Raw genomic sequence first — 22,113 nt, 5'->3', positions numbered from 1 at the left:
CTTCAACGGCACTACTTACAGATTCTCCAGGGAGTCCGGGCGGACCGGGGTAACCTTTCTGTCCCTGAAGACAAAAAAAAAAAAAAAAAAAGACATGACTGAGATGTGGACACTGAGCACAGGCAGCATAAACGCGCGGGTGGAAATGGACAGGTGAAAGAAAACATACACACACGGCGTAAAAACCAGCTTGGGGGGGAAAAAAAAGAAAAGTGACAGGACTAAGGTTGTGTGAGGGGGATGATGAGTGAAGGCTTTGCGCATGTTCACCAACGGGCCTGTCAAAGCGGTTTGGGGCCGCATGTAAGGAGCCAAAATCTCACGGTGCTGTCAAGGAATCAGACTTTCCAGTGACGGCCAAGAGCGCAAATTCTGCCTGAGGTCAGTGCCGACTCCGCGAGCCAAACAATCGTAATAGGAAACAAAATGAATAACTTATCATGCTGACCTTTATCAAAACATGGTAGGGTGTAAATATAGTAAATAAAGAAATATGATTGAGATAAAACATACATAACGCAACAGAAATTATTGGGTTTGTTAATTGTAATTTTGAGTGAGAGATGCGAGAAATCTAGTTATGCACGGTTAGTATCCAGTTAGCAATTAGCCTTTAAGATAGCGATTAGCGCGTTAGCAAATTAGCATGCTAAATTCGTCTACTGTTTATTATATGACAGGTGCAGTGTGGAAACAACGGCATTTAAAGTACCGTATTTTCCACACTATAAGGCGCACCTAAAAGCCCAAATGATTTAAAAAAGTTGACGGTGCGCCTTATAATCCGGTGCGCCTTATAGTGTGGAAAATACGGTATCTGTATTTCCGTTATCTAACATTTACTCAAAATGTACTTTGTCTTCTACTGTTGTTATCACACTACTTAAGTACTGTGAGTATAATGACAATTTGTCAAAAAATGGACACAGTACTGCAAATGGGTTAAGCTAGCGATTAGCGCGTTAGCTTGTTAGCATATTATTGTACAACGGAATTTAATGTATTTTTATTTATGAACATGCGACGCTTTGAAGTCATCCATTACATGCAACAACGGTCAACCGGAACGCCAAATGTTAACTGTACCAGACTTGCTTATCTTGTATAGAGGAGGAACCAAAAGCTAATCTGATGTTCTGGCTTAGTTTTGCCTTTGCACAGTACACGTGCTGACCTCCATCCCCGGCCGGACCGTCACGGATCCTTATCGCCTTCTTACGGAGTTGACTAATGAGGCCGCCATTTCCCGGCCGCCTGCACGTGTTTACGACGGCGCATACTTCGCAAGCATGTGCCTTCGATCAGATCCTAGAAGCAGAAGTGGCCGGTAGCAGCCGTCGACGTAAGCGTCCACCCGTCTCATTGGACGTTTGGTCAAGCCAAGCCAACGTCTGCTGGACATCGACTCAAAGACGAGCGAATTTAACTCCGGCGGTCGTACAAATGAGCACGTATGGCGCTTCAGGATGTGGTCAGGCGGTTGCCCGGAGCCATCGTCATGTTGAGGAGAACATGCTGCGCTCATGTCAAGACGGACATTTTGGGCCAAACATGGAGGCGGAACCGCACTTCAAGTATTTGGTGTCATTCCTTGTTTTGAGTTTTTCCATAATTATATAACTCCAGAACTATAGTCAGAATTATTACCCAAAAGTAGGGGTGCGTCCTTTTTCTTTATTATTAGACACCATTGGAGGAAGATTGACCCGTCAGCCGCAGAAGTCGAGTTTTGACGCACGGATGCAAATTTTCGGCCGTATTCTTACTGGCGCTAATTACCGTAACTTTTTAGTGCTTTTTTTTTTAAATGTTACATTATTTCCTCTAGCAGACTTTGACTATGAGGAAATTATACACAAACATCTTGAAGCAAGCACGCCGCGCCTCTAATTTGGAGAGTTGCGTGAGCGAGTCTCCTTTGCATTTTCCGAAAACGATGTTATATACGACAGCTACCCCATTTTTGCAGCGGGGGAGTGAGAACAGGCACTAAGTAGTATGGTTAAAAAGTTCAAATGTTCTTATATTGTGCAGGAGAGGTAAAAAAAAAAAAAAAAGCCGTGACATATTTGGACCAATCACAGCCGCGTCTGGAACGCATCCCCTGCGTTGAACGGGGGTTTTACGGTTATATGTAGTAAGTTGTAAAAAGATGAAAGATTTGTGCGAGCCATCGATAGGAAACATAATATTTGACATGTGCGAGCAATTCAAGACGGGGGCCATGTGTGCTAAACAATAAGAGCTTTCACGCAAAATTTGGCCTCCGCTCACTGCGTTACGCCGGCCACTTTGACATTTGTTGCCATCCCGAGCGCAATGATGCGCCAGATGTGCCGTTCCACCAGAACAGTAAAAGCGCCGCGACAGAAGAATTTGACACGCCGGCAGGCAGCTAGGACCGATGACGGATAAACTGATGGATGGAGAGCGGCTGCTTTGGAGGCCTGAACCATCGAACGAGGAAAAACATGGCTTCATGAAACCGTTTTTACAAATTATGGAAATGACTTTGGTATCGTAAAAGAGTCGACGGGGAAAAAAAACACTACGGTGCAGAAATTTCCAGCAGATGATTAAAATGCAGCGATTCTGACATGCAGCTGGACGTGCGAGATTATGTGTACAAAAATGATCCTAGTCCAAATTTTGGCCCATATAAAACCATTATAATTACAATTTTCGAGATGCATTTTAATAGGATCGATGATATTGATTTTCCCTCGATTTTTGCAACATTCCGTTGAGCGGCGGTCAAACAATGTCAACAAACAGAAAATTCTTTGTTGACTTGTGTTTCACCTAAAGACAGTAGGTGGCGGTAGAGACCAGTTCATGGCTTTGTCTTAAATGTCATCATCACGTCACAGACGTGGGGGGGTGTTAATAAATTCAACCTACATATGTATGGATAGAACTGATGTCACTGAACACTTTGAGTGGTTGAAGGAAAAAAAAATCATATATAACTCATTATTACGCCTTTAAAAGCATTTTCATACAAAACTAGGAAGAAAATGTGTATAGTTTGTAAAATGTGTGAATTAGGACTAACAATGATATTTATGCTGCCAAGTTTATCATATATATATATATATATATATATATATATATATATATATATGTGTGTAACCTATCCCCCGCGACTGAGCTCTCTGTCAGCAAGAAATGACAGCTTTCCAAGGGCTGTTGGAAAGCGATTCGTTACAGACAGATGTCAGAAAACCACGGAACGTGTGGAGACCGATCCAATCGCGGCGGACATAAAACGGAAACGCTGACGGCGCGGCGTCGGAAAGGTGAGACGCGAGCGCGGCCCGGTTTGGCCCCGGCGTACGTCGCCTCTCCCTGACCCGGGCCGACATCTTGAAAAGCCATCGGGCGCCCGCTCGCGAGAACAAATATCGCACCGACAACTGGAACGCGCTCGGCTCGCCTTTGAGTCGGCGCCTGCAGGAACGCTGCCCGTCCAATTTCCACATCCCGGATGGAAGTGTCGGGCGGAGGTTGAGTTGGAGAGTGCATGTTGTGAGTCTTTGTGTGTTTAGGTGTGCGTGACGGGGAAAACGCAATGCCGCTCTCAAGTTTTCCTAAATCCTAGCGTTACCATCATCGCGGAACTCATCACCTGTACAAGCCGGACAAGAGAGGGCCGCATCCGACTCGCGAATTCCAGGGCCGGGCTACTAGCGAGCGGATGTTACGTAACACAGGGTATCTCAAACGGGGGTGCGCGAAGGCACTTCGACAGGGTTTCTACAGGTAACAGCAACTCTAATTCATAGTTGTTTTAATGTTGTTTTCAAATTCAGAGCAAATTAATTGGAACATAAATCAAATTATTGCAAAAAAAAAGGTTATTGCTACTGTGTTGTGTAATGAAGCAAGTAATGCACAAGCTACGCAGTTATCTTTTGTTTCCAATTTTAATAATAAATTAAACCTTCTTTAGATAAAAGGTTTGCTGCGTTTACTACTTTGATTAAAACCGTAATCGTCCAGACTGGGAGCAGAGAAAAAAAATGTTCAGCGTTACAGTATAGTAAGCCATAAATATAGAAAAAAAAACACCCATGACTAGCAAAATAGGACAAATAACATATTGGAACATGGACCTTCAACGCTCCCCCAGCTTTTCACAAGACGCGCGCGGCGTTTGAAGCGAGGTGGCGGCTGATTAAAGCTAACGGCTCGACGTCCAGCTGAGACTCGAGGAGCTTTCATAGTTTACAGCAGGATGCCAGGGGTTAATAAGCGCTTTGCGTCCAGAAAGGAAGCCTTTAACAAGTTTCCTCCGCAGTCATCGCGTCTGATGACTGAGTCGCCACGGCGACAGCCGACGCCAGCGTGATGATGTCACTCGGTAGTAGGAGTAGTACGAGTGAGGTCATCCGACGCTTTTTAGCACAAGTGTGCGCAATGTGTTGACCGCCTAGCTATTGTCGGTGGCCTAAATGAGTATATTTCAGATTTCCTACATTGTCAAAGGTCGGTGAACGCAGCGCCTGCGTAAAGTTGAATGCGAACAGTTGTTTTTTTCTTTTCCTTGTGACAAAACTCCAGTTTATTTTACCATAAATACGCAAAAACAAGGATAGACTCAAAAACAAGGATAGACTCGGACATTGGTTCAGCTTGCGCGCTTCTTTTTTGAAAAGAAAATCTAATTTTACAGTTACCGTTTTGGGCCTTCATTTTTTGGGGGAAAAAAAGTACGTCTTATATTTGGAGAATTACGGTAGATCATCAAGTAGTAGACCATTGTCACAACCTTGCTTTTGGGAGGAATTTCAAAATAAAAGCATTCCAAGGCTGTTTTGCGTTATATGTTCTTGATTATGCTACCGTTAGGTAGAGATATTAATTTATCATATTGCTGGTAGGTGGCGTGAGGACGGCTGCTGGAAAAGTAGATTTCGAGGCAAAAAAAAAATTGGGGCGCCCCTGCTTAAGCGTCATTAGCGGCAAGTCACAAATGAAGACAATCTGGGAAGATCCTCATCTGGACTCGTTTAGTCCAGACCTCTGGAAATGTTTTCCAGCATGGTTCCGTTGCGATTGAGATAGCCGTCATCGGGTTTGTTTCGGGATGTACCGAACGAGCTCCTCTCGCACACACACCACGACGACGGGCGAGGGCGTAACAAAAGCCACATGAGACGCCGCCGGCTCGCATCCAAGCGCTGTCCGACTAATAGCACACGCTCCTTGCGCAGCGTTACGCTGACGGATGAAACAGCCGATCAAAGGTGTCCCTTCCCGTCACATGAGCTTTCGCAACAAAAATGATATTTCTGACTAGAAAGCCAAATCCAGCTGACCACTGACATTTCGTCCAATTGTAGCACAGCAGTATACTGAGGATGTCCATGACAATATTTCCAATTTTGAATGGCAGTAAATGAGCCCGACACGGGCTAAATTTGACACCTATAGGGTGTACCTCTCCACCTCCCGTTTGCAGGCATTTAGAAGGGGCGTGGCATATTGAAGTCATCATCTTTTGACAATCTATGCATTAGCTTCCTAATGTTTTCCTTTGATAGCACACATCTAAACGCCCCAAAAAATTTCCCCCGGAAAATTTCGCATCCGGATTAATTTCCGCGGACGACAGGTTTTATTGATATCAGCCGTGGCTGTAAGACCTCGGAAGCTGATCGAACCTCAACTACGATATGCTGCCGCATAGATGCTAAGATGAAAAAGTTGAAACAAAGAAGCACTTGTGCGTTTGCGACACCTGGGTGAGGCGCAGTTACCTTTCGACCTTCTTGACCGGTCATTCCAGCAGGGCCCAAGATTCCCGGGTCGCCCTTCCGGACAAAACGTACAAAAGGCAAGAATGCTAAAAATGTGCACCAATGTCGAGCGGGCGCGACGGCGAAAATCCAAAGTACCTTCTCTCCTTTAAGGGCCGGTCCATGTGAGATGCCGGGGTCTCCCTTTCGACCCTGAAAGAGCGAGAAGAACAATCGTATGAGCTCGCCACTTTCTCAAGCTCCGCAAGAAGAGCCAAAAAAGTTGACCTTGAGCCCGGGAGGACCGGGGCGGCCAGGGTTTCCGTGGGGACCCGGGGGACCCTGCGGAGGAGAAAAAAAAAAACCCCACCATGATTAAAAGCATTCTGGATATTGCACTTTTGCTAGCGCTAGCACAAGCGGACTTGTCTGGAGAAAACTTTCGATTTTAACCCATTTTTCAAGTTGAAGATTGCTGATGTGGGGGCGTATGGAAAGAGCAGTTCCGCCATATGGTCAAGACTCTTAAGGAGAAATCCAGATCATCTGGTCTCATAACATTTTGCATTTCTCTGCCAAGCGCGCGACGGCGTCTGGATCAGCTGTTGTTGTTGTCCTCGTAACGGTAAGTAGCGGAATGGCGCCGGACGCGAACGGGTCTCGACGGCCCGCCTCCAATTCAAACATTTTGACACGGCCATTTATCAGCCTCCTCGTCTGCGCCGAGCGAGGCTTGTTGGCCGGGGGCCGCGGCGGGGCATCTCTCGCCTCGCCCCCGGCCGAGGTCAAGGGTCGGCGGCGAGGGCGGAAAGACGTCTCTTAAAGCGGGGTTCATTGAGGTGAGCGGGAACAAGACGGCCTTCTTCAAGTGGCCTTGGAAAAGCAGGCGCTGCAGACGTGGACTCGTCAGACCACGGCGCTCATGTCGTTTGCAAGGATGAGAGCCCATCCTTGGTACTTTAAAAAGGGGGCAGCCCTCGACAGTGGATACTCGGAGAAAGAGAGAGAGAACCTGATTGCTGCACGGAGGCCAAAAAGCTCAATTATTCATGAAAACGTTCACAAGTGTCGTAAAAACAAGTCTGCCAATTGTAACGGGCTGCCCCAACGGGAGATTTGCAGCTCCTCTGTCTCCGTTTGTCAAAAGAATTCATGAGTCCATCTCCAGTCCACATATGTCATTCGTCCGTCACGGAGATTAAACAAACAGCGCACGGTGACAGATTTACATTTCAGGTGTTGAATCAGTCCCGTGGGGAGGGTTTGCGCTGCGGAATACTCGTGTCACGTACTACATGCTTGACATTGGATAGTATGGAAAAGTTGTTGGAGCATTTAGTCAATGCGGTGTACGTAATGTCCGGTCTTAGGTCCGTATTAGCATAACCGCGTAGTTACTCTTCGCTATCCCGAATTAAGTGCCCACTTCTTGCGGACAAAGCTTCAAAAAAAAAAAAACACACACACGCAGACAAAACAAAAAGACTCGAAATGTCTCCAAGCTTGCAGCTAGCATCTCACCTATTTTTCACCTCAGACAGCTACCTGTAACCTGAGCGTACACGACATCATTGATTTTCCAAACTGTCCACGTAACAGCCGACCGATCCGAGTCCAAAAGCGTGACCGCAAAACTGCGATATGATCCGGACTGTGGATTTTGGCACCGTTCCACCCCTAATCGTCATTAAGATGGATTTGTGAAATGCTGAAACAGCTTTCCGTAGGAAACTTCTAGTCAGAGTTTGGGGTTAGGGTGGGGATTAAGGTGCGGCTTAGAGTGTGGCTTAGCGTTAGACTGCCATTTTATGAGCGCCCACAATCAAGGGGACGTAAAATTAGGGCGGAACCCTTTCGGGAGAACATTGTAGCGCGGCTTTCCCGGCAGATATTTGAATTTGATTGGCTCGATATTCTCAGGATCATCAATAAGAGAGACTGCGAGCAAAGAACGCAATCGGAATCAAAACTACTGATATTCTGCGGAAGAGTGACGCTGTTAACCTCTCAAGCCTGGTGTGAGGTTCCAACAAAACAAAATGAAATCAAATCAAAACGAAATGACTGTAATTTCCCAAATAAGACGTCCTATAAACGGTAACTTCAAAATTCGATACCAATCAAGGAAGAATGCTCTGTCAGCCACATAAGCCGTATTCTTACTTACGTAACGGCTGGACGTCAGTTGGCTGTTAGCAGCTAAAGACAGCTCGTGTTAGCTGAGGTTGTTATGGGATTGTTTTCGATGCAAGAAGCGAGCAGACTGAACCGACGTCCGAGCCCATCCTTGTTCACACGCAGAAATATTACTAAAACTGAGAGGATCATGTAAAGGTTATATGTCTCCAGAGTATTAAGATACGGAGCCGAGTGCACCGGTAAGAGAACGCGGAAAGGTATTCCGCCGGGTCATATTGCGATCTTTTGGCATTTACACACAATCCTAAAATCGGTGAAACACGGATGCTGCGCAACTATTTATGGCAAAAAGAACTGGAGTCGCATCGCGAGGAAAAAGGAAAAACAACCGCTCATTCAAGCGCATTCAACGTTATGCCGGCGAGGCGTTCGCTGACCGCTCACGATGCGGGAAGTCTGAAACACGCAACAGAAATATAACCTACGGATACGAACGCAAGAAAAGTGACGAGTTTTGGAAGATCAGATTGATGCTGTTGTAGTTTTTACAAAGCGTAACACCGAAAACACGGGAATTTGATCCTTTGCCACGGCAGCTCTTTTCATTGCAGGGCTTCTCAAATTTGAACAATCCGGCTTCGCCGTCGAGGGCACGCAGCTGGCGGCGGCCCCTCCAGACTTTTAGTGTGTTTGTGTGCGTCCAGACAGTATTCGCTGGATGCCGTTCTTCCCAAAATACAGCGGCACACACAGCAGGCCTGTTTGAATTACATGTTTCGCAATGTGGTTTGGGGAGTACGCTTGTAGACACGGGCTGGCATTTTTTTTTTCTTTTTTGGGGGTGATGTCGGTTTTGCGTTCGGGTACAGCAACCTTGCCCGGAACAGGTGTCTAATTAGAGAAGGCGAGGCCGGCGTGCGCGCCAGGGCCCCCGACCGACGGCGGCGGCCTCGGAGGGCGTCGCCGCGGTCCCGATGGCGGTGCCAGAAGTATAGCGCTTTAGGTTCTGCCGTCACGGCAACGGGACGTCACCCCCAGGTATATAAATATCCAACAAATTGCATCTTGATGCCACATGGGCGCGTAAAAGGCAGTTGCCGGACGTTACATCGGGGCGCGTGCCATCAGGTTCCCACGTAGAATATTTTTGACGAGCTCTCGTAATGGGCGTCAACGAACGTCCCGCTTTGAAGCGCGCGCTCGTAAAAGCCGCTTAACATACAGTCTCCGTCGGAACGCGTTTAGTTCATCGTGCGGAGCCAGATGGGAGCCGGAGGGGAGCCTTTCAAAGCAAGGAAGCTCCGCTTCAGTCGGCTGCGCGCGCAAATTTGGTTTTGATCTCGTACGGAGACGGTGCGGGCCGTCGCGTAGGGTGGCGCTTCTGAAATGGGGGTGCGTGGAGGCACTTCGGTAGGTACCTGACATATGAACAGAAGTTTTGAGGGTATTTGGCAATCTAATGTCATGCTCTTTCAAGGCGTGATGGGAATACAACATTTTTCCTTCAAATTAAGAGCAAAGTAATTGGAACATGAAGCAACTTGTTGCTAAACTGTGTTATAGTGCCTCCTTGTCAGAAGCCCGTACCCCTTTATTTATTTCTGGTTATCAACAAATTGATATTAATGCTCTTTGACGCTGCGACGGGAACACTAAATCTATCTTTTTAAATTAAGGGCAAATGAATTGGAACATGAAGCAACTTCATTCAAAATTATGTTATCGTAATTCCTTTTCAAAACGACCTACCCCTTTAGCACAACGATGTTCATGCTCTTTAATACTGTGAGGGGAACCGTGAATTTATCTTTTCAAATTAAGAGCAAATTAGCTGGCATACAAAGCAACTTATTTCTAAATTACGTTACAGTGTCTCCTCCTCAAAACACGTACCCAATTTTTTATTTATGATTATCAGCAAATCGATGTTCGTGCTCTTTAATGCTGTGTGAGAGGAACAGTAAATTCATCTCTTCTAATTAGGATCAAATTAATTGGAAAAGGAAGCAACTTATTTCTCATAACTGCTTTCTAAATGATGTTGTAAATGATGTTTGACCCCTGTATACAAGACGTAATCAATGTTCACGCTCTTTTATGTTGCGGCGGGAAGAGTACATTAATCTTTTCAAATTAAGAGCAAATCAATTGGAAGATGAGTAAACAATGAGGTCAAGTTGAGCGTTCCGGCGAGGAGGCTAGTGCGTGCTCGGAAACAGACGGGCTCAGTTTTCGCACGCGTCCCCTCGCACCTCCCTGCCACCGCCGTCGTCGTCGTCACACGCCCTCAAAACGGGCGCGTCTGTGCAGGAAGCGGTCGCCGCGGCAACGGCGTCTCACACTCACGTGTGGGGTTCAAAGGTCAAGGTTCGCGGTTGTTGCCTGGCTGGGCTCAATGGTGCTCTGTGTGTCATCACGCCGACTTCCCGTAATCCAAGGCTACGAAAGGTTACGTGGGGAGGAAAACCGTCTGGCTGCTTATGAAAAAAAAAAAAAACGCGTGTCTGCAGGTTTTCAGAAGGAAACCACCCAAAAATCAGATTGAACCGTGTTGATAGTTACATGTCAATGTGTAAATCAATTAATGTTCATTCAATATATAACAGCTGAGCAGTTGTTTACATTTAGTTTTTTTGTTAGTTTTTTTTACTAGGGAGCTGAAATTTCACCCAGATGGTGACAATATGCTGAATTTCAACAATTCCTCGACAAAAATAAGAAAATTAAGGTGGATGTTTTGCAGTTTATTAAAAGGTTGCTTCCTGTTCCAATTGATTTGCTCTTAATTTGCAACATTTCATCCATTAAAACATTGCTATTCTCCAAGTTTCCAATATATTTCTACACAAGCTTCACAAAGACTTTTGTCAATTCCTGCCCCGCCGGTACTTTTTCAAGGAGAAATTTTCCAAGCCCGGATTCCTCGAGGAGCGCGGAGGGCCCGTCCGGCGCGGGAGCGGAGGCCGGCGAGCCATTCCGGCGCGGCCACGTGTTCCGTGTCTGTTTACAGTGCTTTTATTAGGCATCCTGCGGCACAGGGCGCTTTTGAAAGGCCGCCTTTATAGGAGCTTTCCTGTTTATGCTTTGGGGTTGGAGGTCAGCGCTGGCGGCCGCGTGATGAATACGCCCGATCTGCTCGCATAGGAAAACCTTGTGCGCGCGTGTGAGAGGGTGACTATGCAAAAGATGGAGCGCGTCGGCTGGAGATTTGCGCCGGTTATTACTATTATTATTATTGCTATCATTACAACTTCGAGCAACAATCTGGGTGTTGAACTTTGGGGCTGGGAGCTCCGGACAGAAGCCGCTCTGTGACTGAGGCGTCAGTCAACATATGCACATGGACAGCGCGCGCACGCGCACACACACACACACACACACACACACGCATATTCCGTCGCTAAGGATAGCTTCAATAGCGCCGGGGGACTTAGTTAGGAAAACGGCTCGCGTCATATGAAAGTCTTCCCGTTCAAGAAGCGTTTCGCCCCATTCACAGCCAGCCCGCTAAAATTGACGGATATATACGTCAACGGCTGTGAATGAATTCATGGAAGGGACTATGAATGGCTACGGCAAGCAAATGCGCTACTAACAAAAAACCTGATTTTAGACTAGACTGGATGAGTCACAGAAATGCAACCACCGTCTTATGAGTCTTGTAAGTTGTATTTTACAGCAGTTATAAGTGGAAAGATGGTTAAAGTGGTTAAAAAAAAGTGTCTTCAATTACATCTTGTAATTATATCTTTTTTGATGTTTCTAACCATCAGTGGTAGTGAATGAGTTAATGACGTTTTTTTTCCTGCCTATGACTTGGCAGACCAACAAAACAGACAAACTCGTGCCTTTGAGTGTAAGTGATAGAGAAAAAAAAAAAGGACCTTTGACGTCTATAACCGTCAATGGCAGTGAATGGTTTGACGACAAGCTGCTCCCTGCTAGGCTAGCTGGAGAGTAAAAAAAGACAAGCAGAGTCTTCAGGCGTTCCTTATACCCTGCAAGCTGAGAAAAACGGATCTTTGACGTTTATGACCGTCAATGGCAGTGAACGGGTTAACGACAAGCTTCTCCCTGCCAGCGACTAGATAGGCTATCTGAATTAGCTAGCTGAAAAAAAAAGACAGCCAGAGTCTTCAGGTGATCCCTGTACCCTACAAGCTGAGATGATCGGATTTTGACGTATATAACCGTCAATGGTAGTGAATGAATTAATGACAAGCTTCTTCTTGCGAATGATTTAGCAGCTAAGCTAGCTGAAGGGAAAGAAATGGCAACCATCACCCTTCAAGTGCGCCAAGCCCAGTGTGTTAGATCAGGTTATTATGGCTTTATTTTCAAATAAAGAAGCGAGCAGGCTGAACCGCCGTCCGAGTCCATCCTTGTACACATGCGGGAATATTACTAAAACGAAGCTTATACATAGGTGCATCTTATATCTGGGAATTTGGGAAACTTACAGATATGAACACAAGAAACTATGAAGAATATAAAAATATGATTCATTCTATTTTGCTAGTTTTGACATCGTTGCCAAACTCTTGGTATGTCCTATACAAAGACACTACCGGAATTTGACCATAAAATTAAGGGTGCGTCTTATACACAGGTGCATCTTATATTTGGGGAATTACGGTATATAACTTATGAATATGAACGCAAAAAATATGAAGAATTTACAAGTGTGATTTATTGTGTTTTGCCATAGTTTTTACATCGTCGCCAAAGTGTCGGTGCATCCGATACACGGTATCATCGAAAAGACCGGAATTTGACCTTAAAATTAAGGGCGCGTCTCATTCAGGTGCGTCCTACATTTGGTGAATTACGGTAATTCCTCCGCTCTAAAAAAGAATATCAGAGATGTCGTAAGACGCGAAGGGCAGCCCGTGTCTTTAAAGATGGAGGAAGAAAGCTCCTTATGGGGACACACCAAGACCGAAGGAAGGGGACTCACCCGGGCACCCCTCTTGCCTGGCAGGCCTGGTTTTCCTGGAGGTCCTTGAAGTCCCTGCGGGAAAAAAGACCAAAATGCACTCAGCGTTGCCTTTGGACTGACGGCGTATACATACGACATATATCCACGTGCGTTCAATCAAGCGTCAGGTCATCGCGGACTAAGCTAATTCCATTAGCAGGTGACGAGAGCCCAAGCGTATCCGGCGGGTAATTCCAGTCGGAGCGGCAGGAAACGCTAGAAATAACAGGTGGTTTCCTGTGCCGCTGAAAGCCTCTGTGTGCCTTTGTCACGCCCCGTCGTTTTCTTTTCATCAAAAATGGAGGAGGAAAGTCAAGAAAAATAACAACAACGTGTGAACGCCGCCTTCTAGATGGCGTTTTTTTGGAAGCGGGGATGAAAGAGAAGTAAAATTCTAAACTTTGGAACAATATGGAGACTCCCCGTGTCCGGAATGTGACTTTTTCGGCTTCCTGTCGCTGGGATGATGAAGCTGACAAAGTTGAACTCATTCAATCCCAAGGACGTATTTTGACGTTTTTTTAAAAGTCCGAACAGTCGATCCCGAGTACGGTGGAACCTCTACATACGAAATGAATTCATTACGGAAGTCATTTCGTCATGAGAGTTTTTCGTAAGTAGAGGCGCTTTTTGTAGTATTTTGACTAGCGAAACACATTCCAAAAAACTAAACCTTTTAAATGAACTCATTCAGTCCCAAAGACGTATTTTTACGTTTTTCTTCTTTAAGAATCCAGATATTGCATCCAAGATGCGTTTCTTTTCTTAAACTTTTCAAGCATTTTGCTGAAAGTAAAAGAGCGGTGTCAAACATCAGGCCTGCGGTCCAATTCTGGGTTAGGGTTAGGTTTTAGGTATTCAAATACTAAAGGTATCAATCAGTTGAATGAGTTAAGTACCCAAAGTAGTCAAATACTTTAATGTAGAAAGTCATGATTTATTTCATTATGCAATTATCTTAAGAATAATTTGCACTTCGATTAAACGGACGAATCGCGACTGGGGCGGTGAGCCGAGGTTGGAACTTCCAGACCGTGAACCCTAAGGAGCAAAGTCATTTATCTGCCCAGGTATTTGTGCTCCCGTTTGCATCGAGAAGCTAAATGATGGTGTTTACCAACTGCCTTGACCCTTGACCCGGCTTTGAAGGTAGGCCATGTGACCTTTAGTGACAGAGGAATCTGGTGCCAAGACGGCAAGGCGTTAGACCTGACACGTCGCGCCCAGCCAGGAGATGCACAGAGCACGACAAAAATGGCGGGAGAGGATTTCAAACCCGTGTGGCAAATGGACCAGGACTACAAGAACTTCCATAAAGTCAGCTATGATTTGGAAGGCACATGGCACAAAAAACGGACGTAAATCATCGAAACCACCGGAGTTAAGCTCTGGTCCTCGAGGGCCGGAGTCCTTTGTCTTGTCCAGATTCATCTCCCCAGAACATCTGATTCAAGGGTGGCCAAACTGGGTCCTTCAGGAGGGCCGGCATCCTTCATGTTTTCCAGGGTTCTTTGCCCGACACACCTCATTCAAATGATCGGCTCGGCTGTATCCTGATCGCGATCATTTGAATCGAGTGAAGGGGAAAGAAACCTGGAAAACATGCAGGATACCGGCTCTCGAGGACAGGGTTTGGAGACCGCTGGATTAGGTCATCAGCAAGCTCCGTAAGAGCGTGAAAATGATCCTCATCATTGGAAACAGGTGTGTTTGGGAGAGAAGCATAAAAAAACGTGCGGGATGAGGGCCCTTCAGGACTGGACTTTGGCATCTACGATCCAAACGTGCATTCGGAGCCGAAACGGAGACAAAAATGTCTTACCGCGGGGCCGGGTTCTCCTTTTAGTCCCACAGGCCCGGCGAGAAGGGAGAACCGAGTAGGTTCCACATCCCAGCTCTGGAAGCAGTCAGTGGCAGGTGACGTCACGAGATCGTACGCAGGTCGCGGGGTGACCGGGGCCTTCGTAGTTCGGGTCTGCTTGGTGGGCTTGATGACCTGTTTCGGGTTCGGCTTGGCGGTTTTGGCAAAACTTTTCGAGATGGCCGGTTTGGAAAGGTCGACTTTTGAGACAACCGGTTTGGAGGGAAACTGTTTGACGGAATTTAGCTTGGGCTTCGAGAGAGTGGCTTTGGACGGTAGGACTTTGGGCTTAGTGGGGGTTTTCTTAGTTGCGGTCGGCTGCGGTTTCTTTAGTGGAGCTTGATCCGATAAAGTGGAGTCGGGTTTTTTCTTGGAAGGGTCTGGGCTTGTAGTAGCCGCGGGAGTGGCTTTGTTCTTTTCCGTTGCCGCAGTGGCCTTCTTGTTTTGAGATGTAGGCTTTGGGGAAGTGAGTCCGGGGGTTGCCCGGCTTGTACTTTTGGAGTCGGGCGGTCTCGCGGCAGGGGGTTTGGTCGGGGATGTCGCGGTCCTGAGCGGAGCCGTGACCGTTTCGGTTCTGGCCTCGGTCGGAGGGAGGTCTAGGCCAAGCGGAGTCGCCGCCGGTACGACGGTTCTCGGCAAAGGCGTAGGAGTGGTCCCCGGGGTCTGGGCTACATGTCGGACAGCGGAGGCGGCGGCGGCGACGCTCCGGGCGAGGCTCCGCCCGGGGGCCTTCTTGGTTATGGGGCCACCGTGTCTGGGGGCAGCCGTGGACGAGGCGTTAATTAGTGGCGGTAAGGCGGGCAGCAAGGGCGAAAGATTGGGCCTGAAGGTGTCGGCTTCCCTGCACTGTTTCTTAACGTACTCGCAGTAGTTGTGAGCCGCCCGGGCCGACGGGATCAGGTCCAACTGGCAGATGGCCCCTTCGAAGCGAGCCCCAGTTTGTTGGCTCGAGCGGCCCAGCAGGAAGGAGTCCCGGCGCTCCGGGGACGGTCCCTCCTCACCGTCCCACCCAAAGTCCACATGAACACTCCGCTCTCCGCAGGAGGCATACAGAGTCACTTTCTGTCCTTTAATTCCCAGCGCCAGCTGGTGCCACTGGCCGTCGTGAGGTTCATAGGGCAGCGCCACAGAGGAGTTGGGTCCCGTGTGGAGGACTAGACCGCCCGGTACCAGCTGCAGGCCCAGGAGAAGCTTCTTCTTCTCTGAGAGCAGGGTGAAGAGGAAAGCGCTGTTGACTCTGTGCGAGCGCACGCTCAGGACCAGCGCCGCGTCGGTCCACGCGGCCGCCGGCCAGATGGCTCGCAGCGGAGCCTCCACGTGCGCCAGTTGGTTGAGGATGATTCCAGATTTGAAGGGGATGACTCCAGCCGGGACGGGGTGTGATGGCTTGTCTCCCTTGAGTCCCAACTTTTGGAGGATGTCCGCATCTGAGGAGATGAAAAAGCCGTGTCAGGGGCATAGAAATTGGGCTGAAGGAAAACCAGAGGCTAAAACGCCAAACCCCTTATTTTTGCCAGCTTATGTTCCAGACCTGAAACTGTTTTTTCAAGACATTCTCAAACAGTTTGAGTCATGTTCAAAATTGCCTTGTTGTGTCCTAGCTTCATGCTAACATTTACGATTAATCGCGATAGATAGATAGAGATAGATAGATAGATGGATGGATGGATGGATGGATGGATGGATGGATGGATGGATGGATGGATGGATGGATGGATGGATGGATGGATGGATGGATGGATGGATGGATGGATGGATGGATGGATGGATGGATGGATGGATGGATGGATGGATGGATGGATAGATAGATAGATAGATAGATAGATAGATAGATAGATAGATAGATAGATAGATAGATAGATAGATAGATAGATAGATAGATAGATAGATAGATAGATAGATAGATAGAGTTAAAAAAGAAACAACATACATAAAAAATGATCATGTCCTTATGCAGACCTGTCAGAAAGCCGTTGAGCAAAGTGAAACTAAACAGTGTCCTTTTAGGACAAATATATTTTCGGACGATAAAAATAAACTTGTTGGTCAGCAGCAAACTGCTTCGGCACGTCGTCCACGGCAACTCCGAGCCAAACCGAATGACTAAGAGTAAAATATCTCCACCAGTGGTGGTGGATGGGTGGCCTCGGACATCTTTTTTCATGCGTCTCCTGCAGTGATCCTGCACTAATAAACATTTTTGGTGGTGCCGGCTGCCCGCAGCTTCCAATTTGAGCAGTTGAGCAAACAAGGAGTATACAACCGTGCAACGTTGATTTCTTTGGACACAGTTTGAGGACGATGACAAATCTGCGTACCCACTATAGCGCAGTTCTCTCGAGCGATTTTTTTATGGGTTGAGTGTCGCGTTTTGATTGAGATATACAACATGCAGCGTAACTACCAGCGAGAAAACTAAGCTTATTTTAGAACCACGTTTTACCATTTTAAGACAGTATTGTTGTATTTGTCGCTGCTCCGTGTGTCTTAAAGTAGCAGTGGTCCTAACATTTAGAATTAGCTTAAACCAATGCTAATTTCTCGCATTGAAGAGAAGCCAATGGCAGCCATCTTACGTTGCCACCCGCTACAGTAAGCTTGCCATTGCACATTGATTTTCCCTGACAATTCACGTTTTTTCCCCCCATTCTCAAGGGCAAAAATGCTACAGTGCGAGAAGGGCTACATACACTTTTAAACGTTCAAAATTCAATCACCATATTGAGATCATGTTTTCTGAACGGTCGAAGTCGAACGTTTCTTTGTCTCCCAATGCTTGAACATACATTTGCATAAAAAAATGGAAGTTGTCAAAAGTTGTGGCACAATCTTCTTTCGCTAGTGCGCATTGTCTACTGAAAAATCGAAATCTGGTGTTGCGAATTCAAATTTGAAGGGGACGTCCCTCATTTAAAACAATCTCCAAAGTTAAAGTTCCAACCTTGATGGCCCGAATAAGGTGTGTGTTTTAATAAGTTTGTTGAAAGCATGTGGGAAGGGGGTCCCTATTTTACGGATTTTCAAGTGTCACGGGTGGGTCTGGAAAATTTTCCCTCCCAATAAATGGCGGTTCACCAAATCCAAGGTGGTCCTGGCCCTATGAATAGAGCTGTTATTGCTCGGTGCCATATACACAGAATTTCATGCTCCCTTCTGGTCTTTGTTTCCAGGCTTTACAAGTTTAACAATCAACGTCACCTTTCCCTGGTTTCCCTCCGACCTTCCCCTCAATTAGAAGCTCAATCGGCATGAGTACGGCGTCAATTCCGTTTTCACAACTGCACTCAGCCGTGACCGCGCGCAATGTTTGTTCGCCGAGGGTCACGGCGCTCATTCAGCCACAACTGTGATGTCACGGCCGGGCCCCTGCGCAGCTTCTTTTTTTTTTTCTTCCACCCCTTCGTTCCTCACTTTGACCCGACCTGTGATCATCAGGCCCCGTCTAATGGGGACGTGTGAAAAGTGTGAGAGGCGGGCATTGTTGACGAGAAGCTGAGGACACAAAGATGGATCCTCCAAATAAAATTAAAACAAAATGGAGGCTCGACTGTTGGGACTTTTTTTAATTGCCTGGAAAGTTTAAATCAAACTATTAAAGCCGGATTTGCACTGCTCAAATGGGGGTACAAGTAATACGTGAGATTTGAAGTTATCAGTAAATTTAGTGTACAGTAATACTTTTTCATTATATTTTTAAATGTATTGTATTTTAATGCAAATTTACTGGCCATGTCTAACTGTTTATACATATGTTGGACGTTTTTGACAGGAACAGTTGTCTTTTCAAATTAAGAGCAAATTAACTGGAAAATATCACGAGTTATTGAATCAAACAAATGTTTGGAGGAAAAATATACTTTTTGTGTCCTTTTTCCCATGTACTAAACTCAGGATGTCTTTTCTCATTTGTTTTCTACTTTTCATCACTGGTTGCTTGGCAGAATTTGTCACTTTGACACTATCTGCGCTACCACTATTATATTGATGGGAAAACAAAGCCTCGTGAAGCACCTGTGATAGTTTTTTACTCTACTAGATGGCGCTCTTGGTTTAAAAACATAGGCTGGTGAAATGGAAATGTATGAAATTTCCATTGCATCTTTAAAGCAACAGTGACATCTAGAGGAGCAAGTAAAAATATCAAGTGCTTCATGAGCCTTCGTTTTCCCATCACTACACTATTATGCAATTATGAGATAACACGAGGAGTCAAATTCTAGTCCAGCAAAACTTTTTCAGACAGTTTTGGAACCTGCGAGCGTAAATGACGCATAGATTTCCAACGTCTCGATCTCGAGGACCACTGTCATTTTTTAAATGTATTTTTGCACTGCAAACCGGGAGCAAAATGGCGCCTGGCCATAGGCAGCAGCTATTTATGGTTTTTCCACTTTCTATAGACGGCCGTAATGCTTCCCAAAAGCAGTGCGGCTTTATAAAATAGAGCGAGTGAGATTTAGTCGGGGCTCTAATATATACCAATAGACTTTCTGCTGTCTGTGTGGTCTCCCCTGCGGTGGAAGACAACTGCGCTTGGCAGCGAGACAGCGGTCGCATTACACGTACTCTATCTGCGCGGCGCGGAGACTTCTGTTGTCTTTATTTGACTACCGCTTTTATTATGACTGGGGCGCGCATTAGCCATATGGATTCAGATGTACAGTGTGTTGCGCAGATGTGACGGCGAGTTGAAGAACAAGTGGGAAGAACCCGAAGGTCTGCACGCGGGATTACGCACCTGAAATCCCTCGTATGCACGCAATAGACGTGAAGGCTAAACTAAGCTAGGCAAAGTTAGCCATTGGTTATGTTGAAAATGAATGTAGCGTATTCCTATGCCTCCTTGTACGATATTTGTATCTACTTACACAATTAGTTCCAGAAGTCTTTTCATTAAGGCGCGTTTTACATGCGTTTAGGTCGTTTTATTTTTATGTTCTTATTTTACATTTCCAGCGATAGAGGCGTCATTGGCAAGTCCACGGGAGCAGTGATATTTATTTTGGGATGTTTTTGAGCCTGTAAGATTACTTAAGGCGTTGCAAAGTACTTTTTGTGTATAATGCTAACATGCTAACAACGTGCGAGCAAAGTGCTATCAACGACGTGCTAATGACGCTAGCGTCAGACGCGACAGCAAGCTAGTTAGCTTGCAATTCAAAAGGAAGTGTTCAGCGTTTTTTTACGGCAGCTCAGAGCGCAAACAATCTGGTCTAAGCTAAAACTAAACTAAGGTTAGCAGATTTTTTTTTAGCTTTGTCAGGTTTAGCTTGGTGTCCACAAATGGCTCACACAATTTAGGCTAAGGTACAACTTGACTAAGCTAGGATTAGCATGTACGTTGATCTTTGTCAAGTCTAGCTGGGTGTCCTTAAATGGCTCAAATAATTTAGGCTAAACTAAGGCTAGGCTAAGATAAAGTTAGTATGTCTGTTTTAGTCAGGTCTAGCTAGGTGTTCACAAATGCCTCAATCAATCAAGGCTAAACTAAGATTAGATTAAAATAGAGACTAGATATTTCCGCCTGGAGCTTTAATGAAAACAACAGGGTCAAATTTTGGTTCCTGAAAATAATGACATATTTTTTGGAGTACGATCAGGATCTCTCCCTCGCCATAGAGTTGTGTTCGACGACCTTTACCCCAATTCTTCCAATTTGCCTTGTGCAAGTCCTTGAGCCGCTTTGGTGTCGATCAAAGTGCATTATGGCGGGGACCGGGTCTTACCTTCAGGGTGTACTTGTGTAAGTCCCAGGTAACAAGTACAGTACAAAACGGTACAGAGCAGTAGGGCTCTCCTATGGATGAGAAAAAAAGACAACGTCAGATGCTTCGCATGGGCTTTAGTAGTTGAGGATCCAACGGCACCAGGATCCCCTCGAAAAAGAATTATGTGAGACATAACTACACAATTTATCTTCTATTTCAGTTTCAAAATTACAGTACATTATAAAATCAAGTTGTTTATTTTTTAATCCAACTTCGGAGGAAAAATAACAACAAAATATCGAGTGAAGTGAAAATCATTGAGCAGACGTTGAATTTTAAAAAACAAATACAATTGACCTTTGATTTTGACTGGTATGACTTAAAAGGAAGAGAAATTACGGGAAAAATACAAACGTAAACTTGCAATAAGAAAGGTTAGCCATATATATACACACATATACATAAATAAATATTTCGTACGTGACAAGTTGCCAAGTTAATTCCCGAAAATTGTCCTAAAATTTCCAAATTTTCCCAGCCCCGCTGCAAGCTTTCCCGAGATTTTCCCCTTTTCGTAACCCTATCAGCCACCTTCCAAAAATAGCAACGCGCACAGAGGCTGAAAAGTGTGAAAGGTGCGTCCCTCGACGCCCCGTTCACATCCGTATGCGCAGACTGACTCCGACCTCAATGGGAGATGGGCCGCGATAGTGACGGGGCAGAAGAGCCAATGTTTACCACTGGCTCACACACACACCTACTGTATGCACACAAGCATACACACTGCAGGAGGAAATGTGTATAGCAGCTGTGGCCGGGCGAGAAGAGGCAGACATGTGGGAAAGATGATGCTGACTGCAGTGGTTTACATGCAAAAAAGAAAAAAAAAAATACTCCAGAAGGGTTATGAGTATATACAGTCGATCAAAGTGTACATCCAGTACAGTATGTGCTTCCTGTGGCTTAATCATGTGACTCACTGGGATGCTTCGCGCGGCCAGCTGCTCATACTCTCACGCTTATCAGCAAAAAAAAAAAAAAGTTTCATCCATCACTAAAAACTTGTGTATTTTCCTTTACTTCTCAAAAAGAAAGCGAAAATTCTGCATATTCTTGGTACGAGGGGAGAATGATTTAAAAAAAATGATTAGGAATATCATCTATTTTTTTTCTCAGGGTTTGAACCTCGCAGCTTATAGTACAGTGCGGTATATCTGGAGTTTTTTTCCATTAGCCACCAGGGGGCAATCTGCTGGTAAACAAAGGGAAACAGAAGATGTGTTCAGTATTGATATCGAGTTTGAACACCTATTTTATTCGCCACCAGGGGGCACTATCCACTAGTAAACGCAATCAGGCATGTAACAGTTGTGTTGGTGCAGTATTCTCACAATCCCAGTGTGTTATGTTGACAATACGTTGATACTGCTTTTAGTAAACATGTTGAAATTATGTGGTGTGCCTTATAGTCGGAAAAATACGAGATATGGTGACAGGTAAGTCAAGTCAATTCCTTCCAAGCAGATGTTCGAAAAAAAAACGAAAAACAAAAGCTTCTATATAGTTGTGCATTGCCAGTGCCAGCAGAAAGATAACCTACAACTAGCATTGGTAGGTTGAAAGACACCCGATCTGAAGTAAAAAGAAAAAAAAAAATCATCACACTTTAAAAATCTCCTGACAAAT

At 45.7% G+C, this 22,113-nt stretch overlaps 1 protein-coding gene across 1 annotated transcript in view; it reads right to left on the bottom strand.

The window, feature by feature from the left end:
* The window catches only part of LOC148412128 (uncharacterized), a 56,381-nt gene that overhangs the window by 32,291 nt on the left and 1,977 nt on the right, over positions 1 to 22,113 (bottom strand). The window contains exons 2-8 of the mRNA XM_088435249.1: positions 20,446 to 20,516; positions 14,681 to 16,146; positions 12,838 to 12,891; positions 6,030 to 6,083; positions 5,901 to 5,954; positions 5,763 to 5,816; positions 20 to 64 (exon numbers count right to left, since the gene is read on the bottom strand). Of these exons, the coding sequence (XP_088291375.1) occupies positions 20 to 64; positions 5,763 to 5,816; positions 5,901 to 5,954; positions 6,030 to 6,083; positions 12,838 to 12,891; positions 14,681 to 16,146; positions 20,446 to 20,516 (1,798 nt within the window). The remainder of the gene's footprint in view (positions 1 to 19; positions 65 to 5,762; positions 5,817 to 5,900; positions 5,955 to 6,029; positions 6,084 to 12,837; positions 12,892 to 14,680; positions 16,147 to 20,445; positions 20,517 to 22,113) is intronic.

This window comes from Hippichthys cyanospilos, chromosome 15 (assembly GCF_059441005.1).
Source record: "Hippichthys cyanospilos isolate Australia breed blue-spotted pipefish chromosome 15, RoL_Hcya_1.0, whole genome shotgun sequence".
Lineage (NCBI taxonomy): Eukaryota > Metazoa > Chordata > Actinopteri > Syngnathiformes > Syngnathidae > Hippichthys > Hippichthys cyanospilos.
This window is presented reverse-complemented; position numbering and strand designations above follow the sequence as displayed.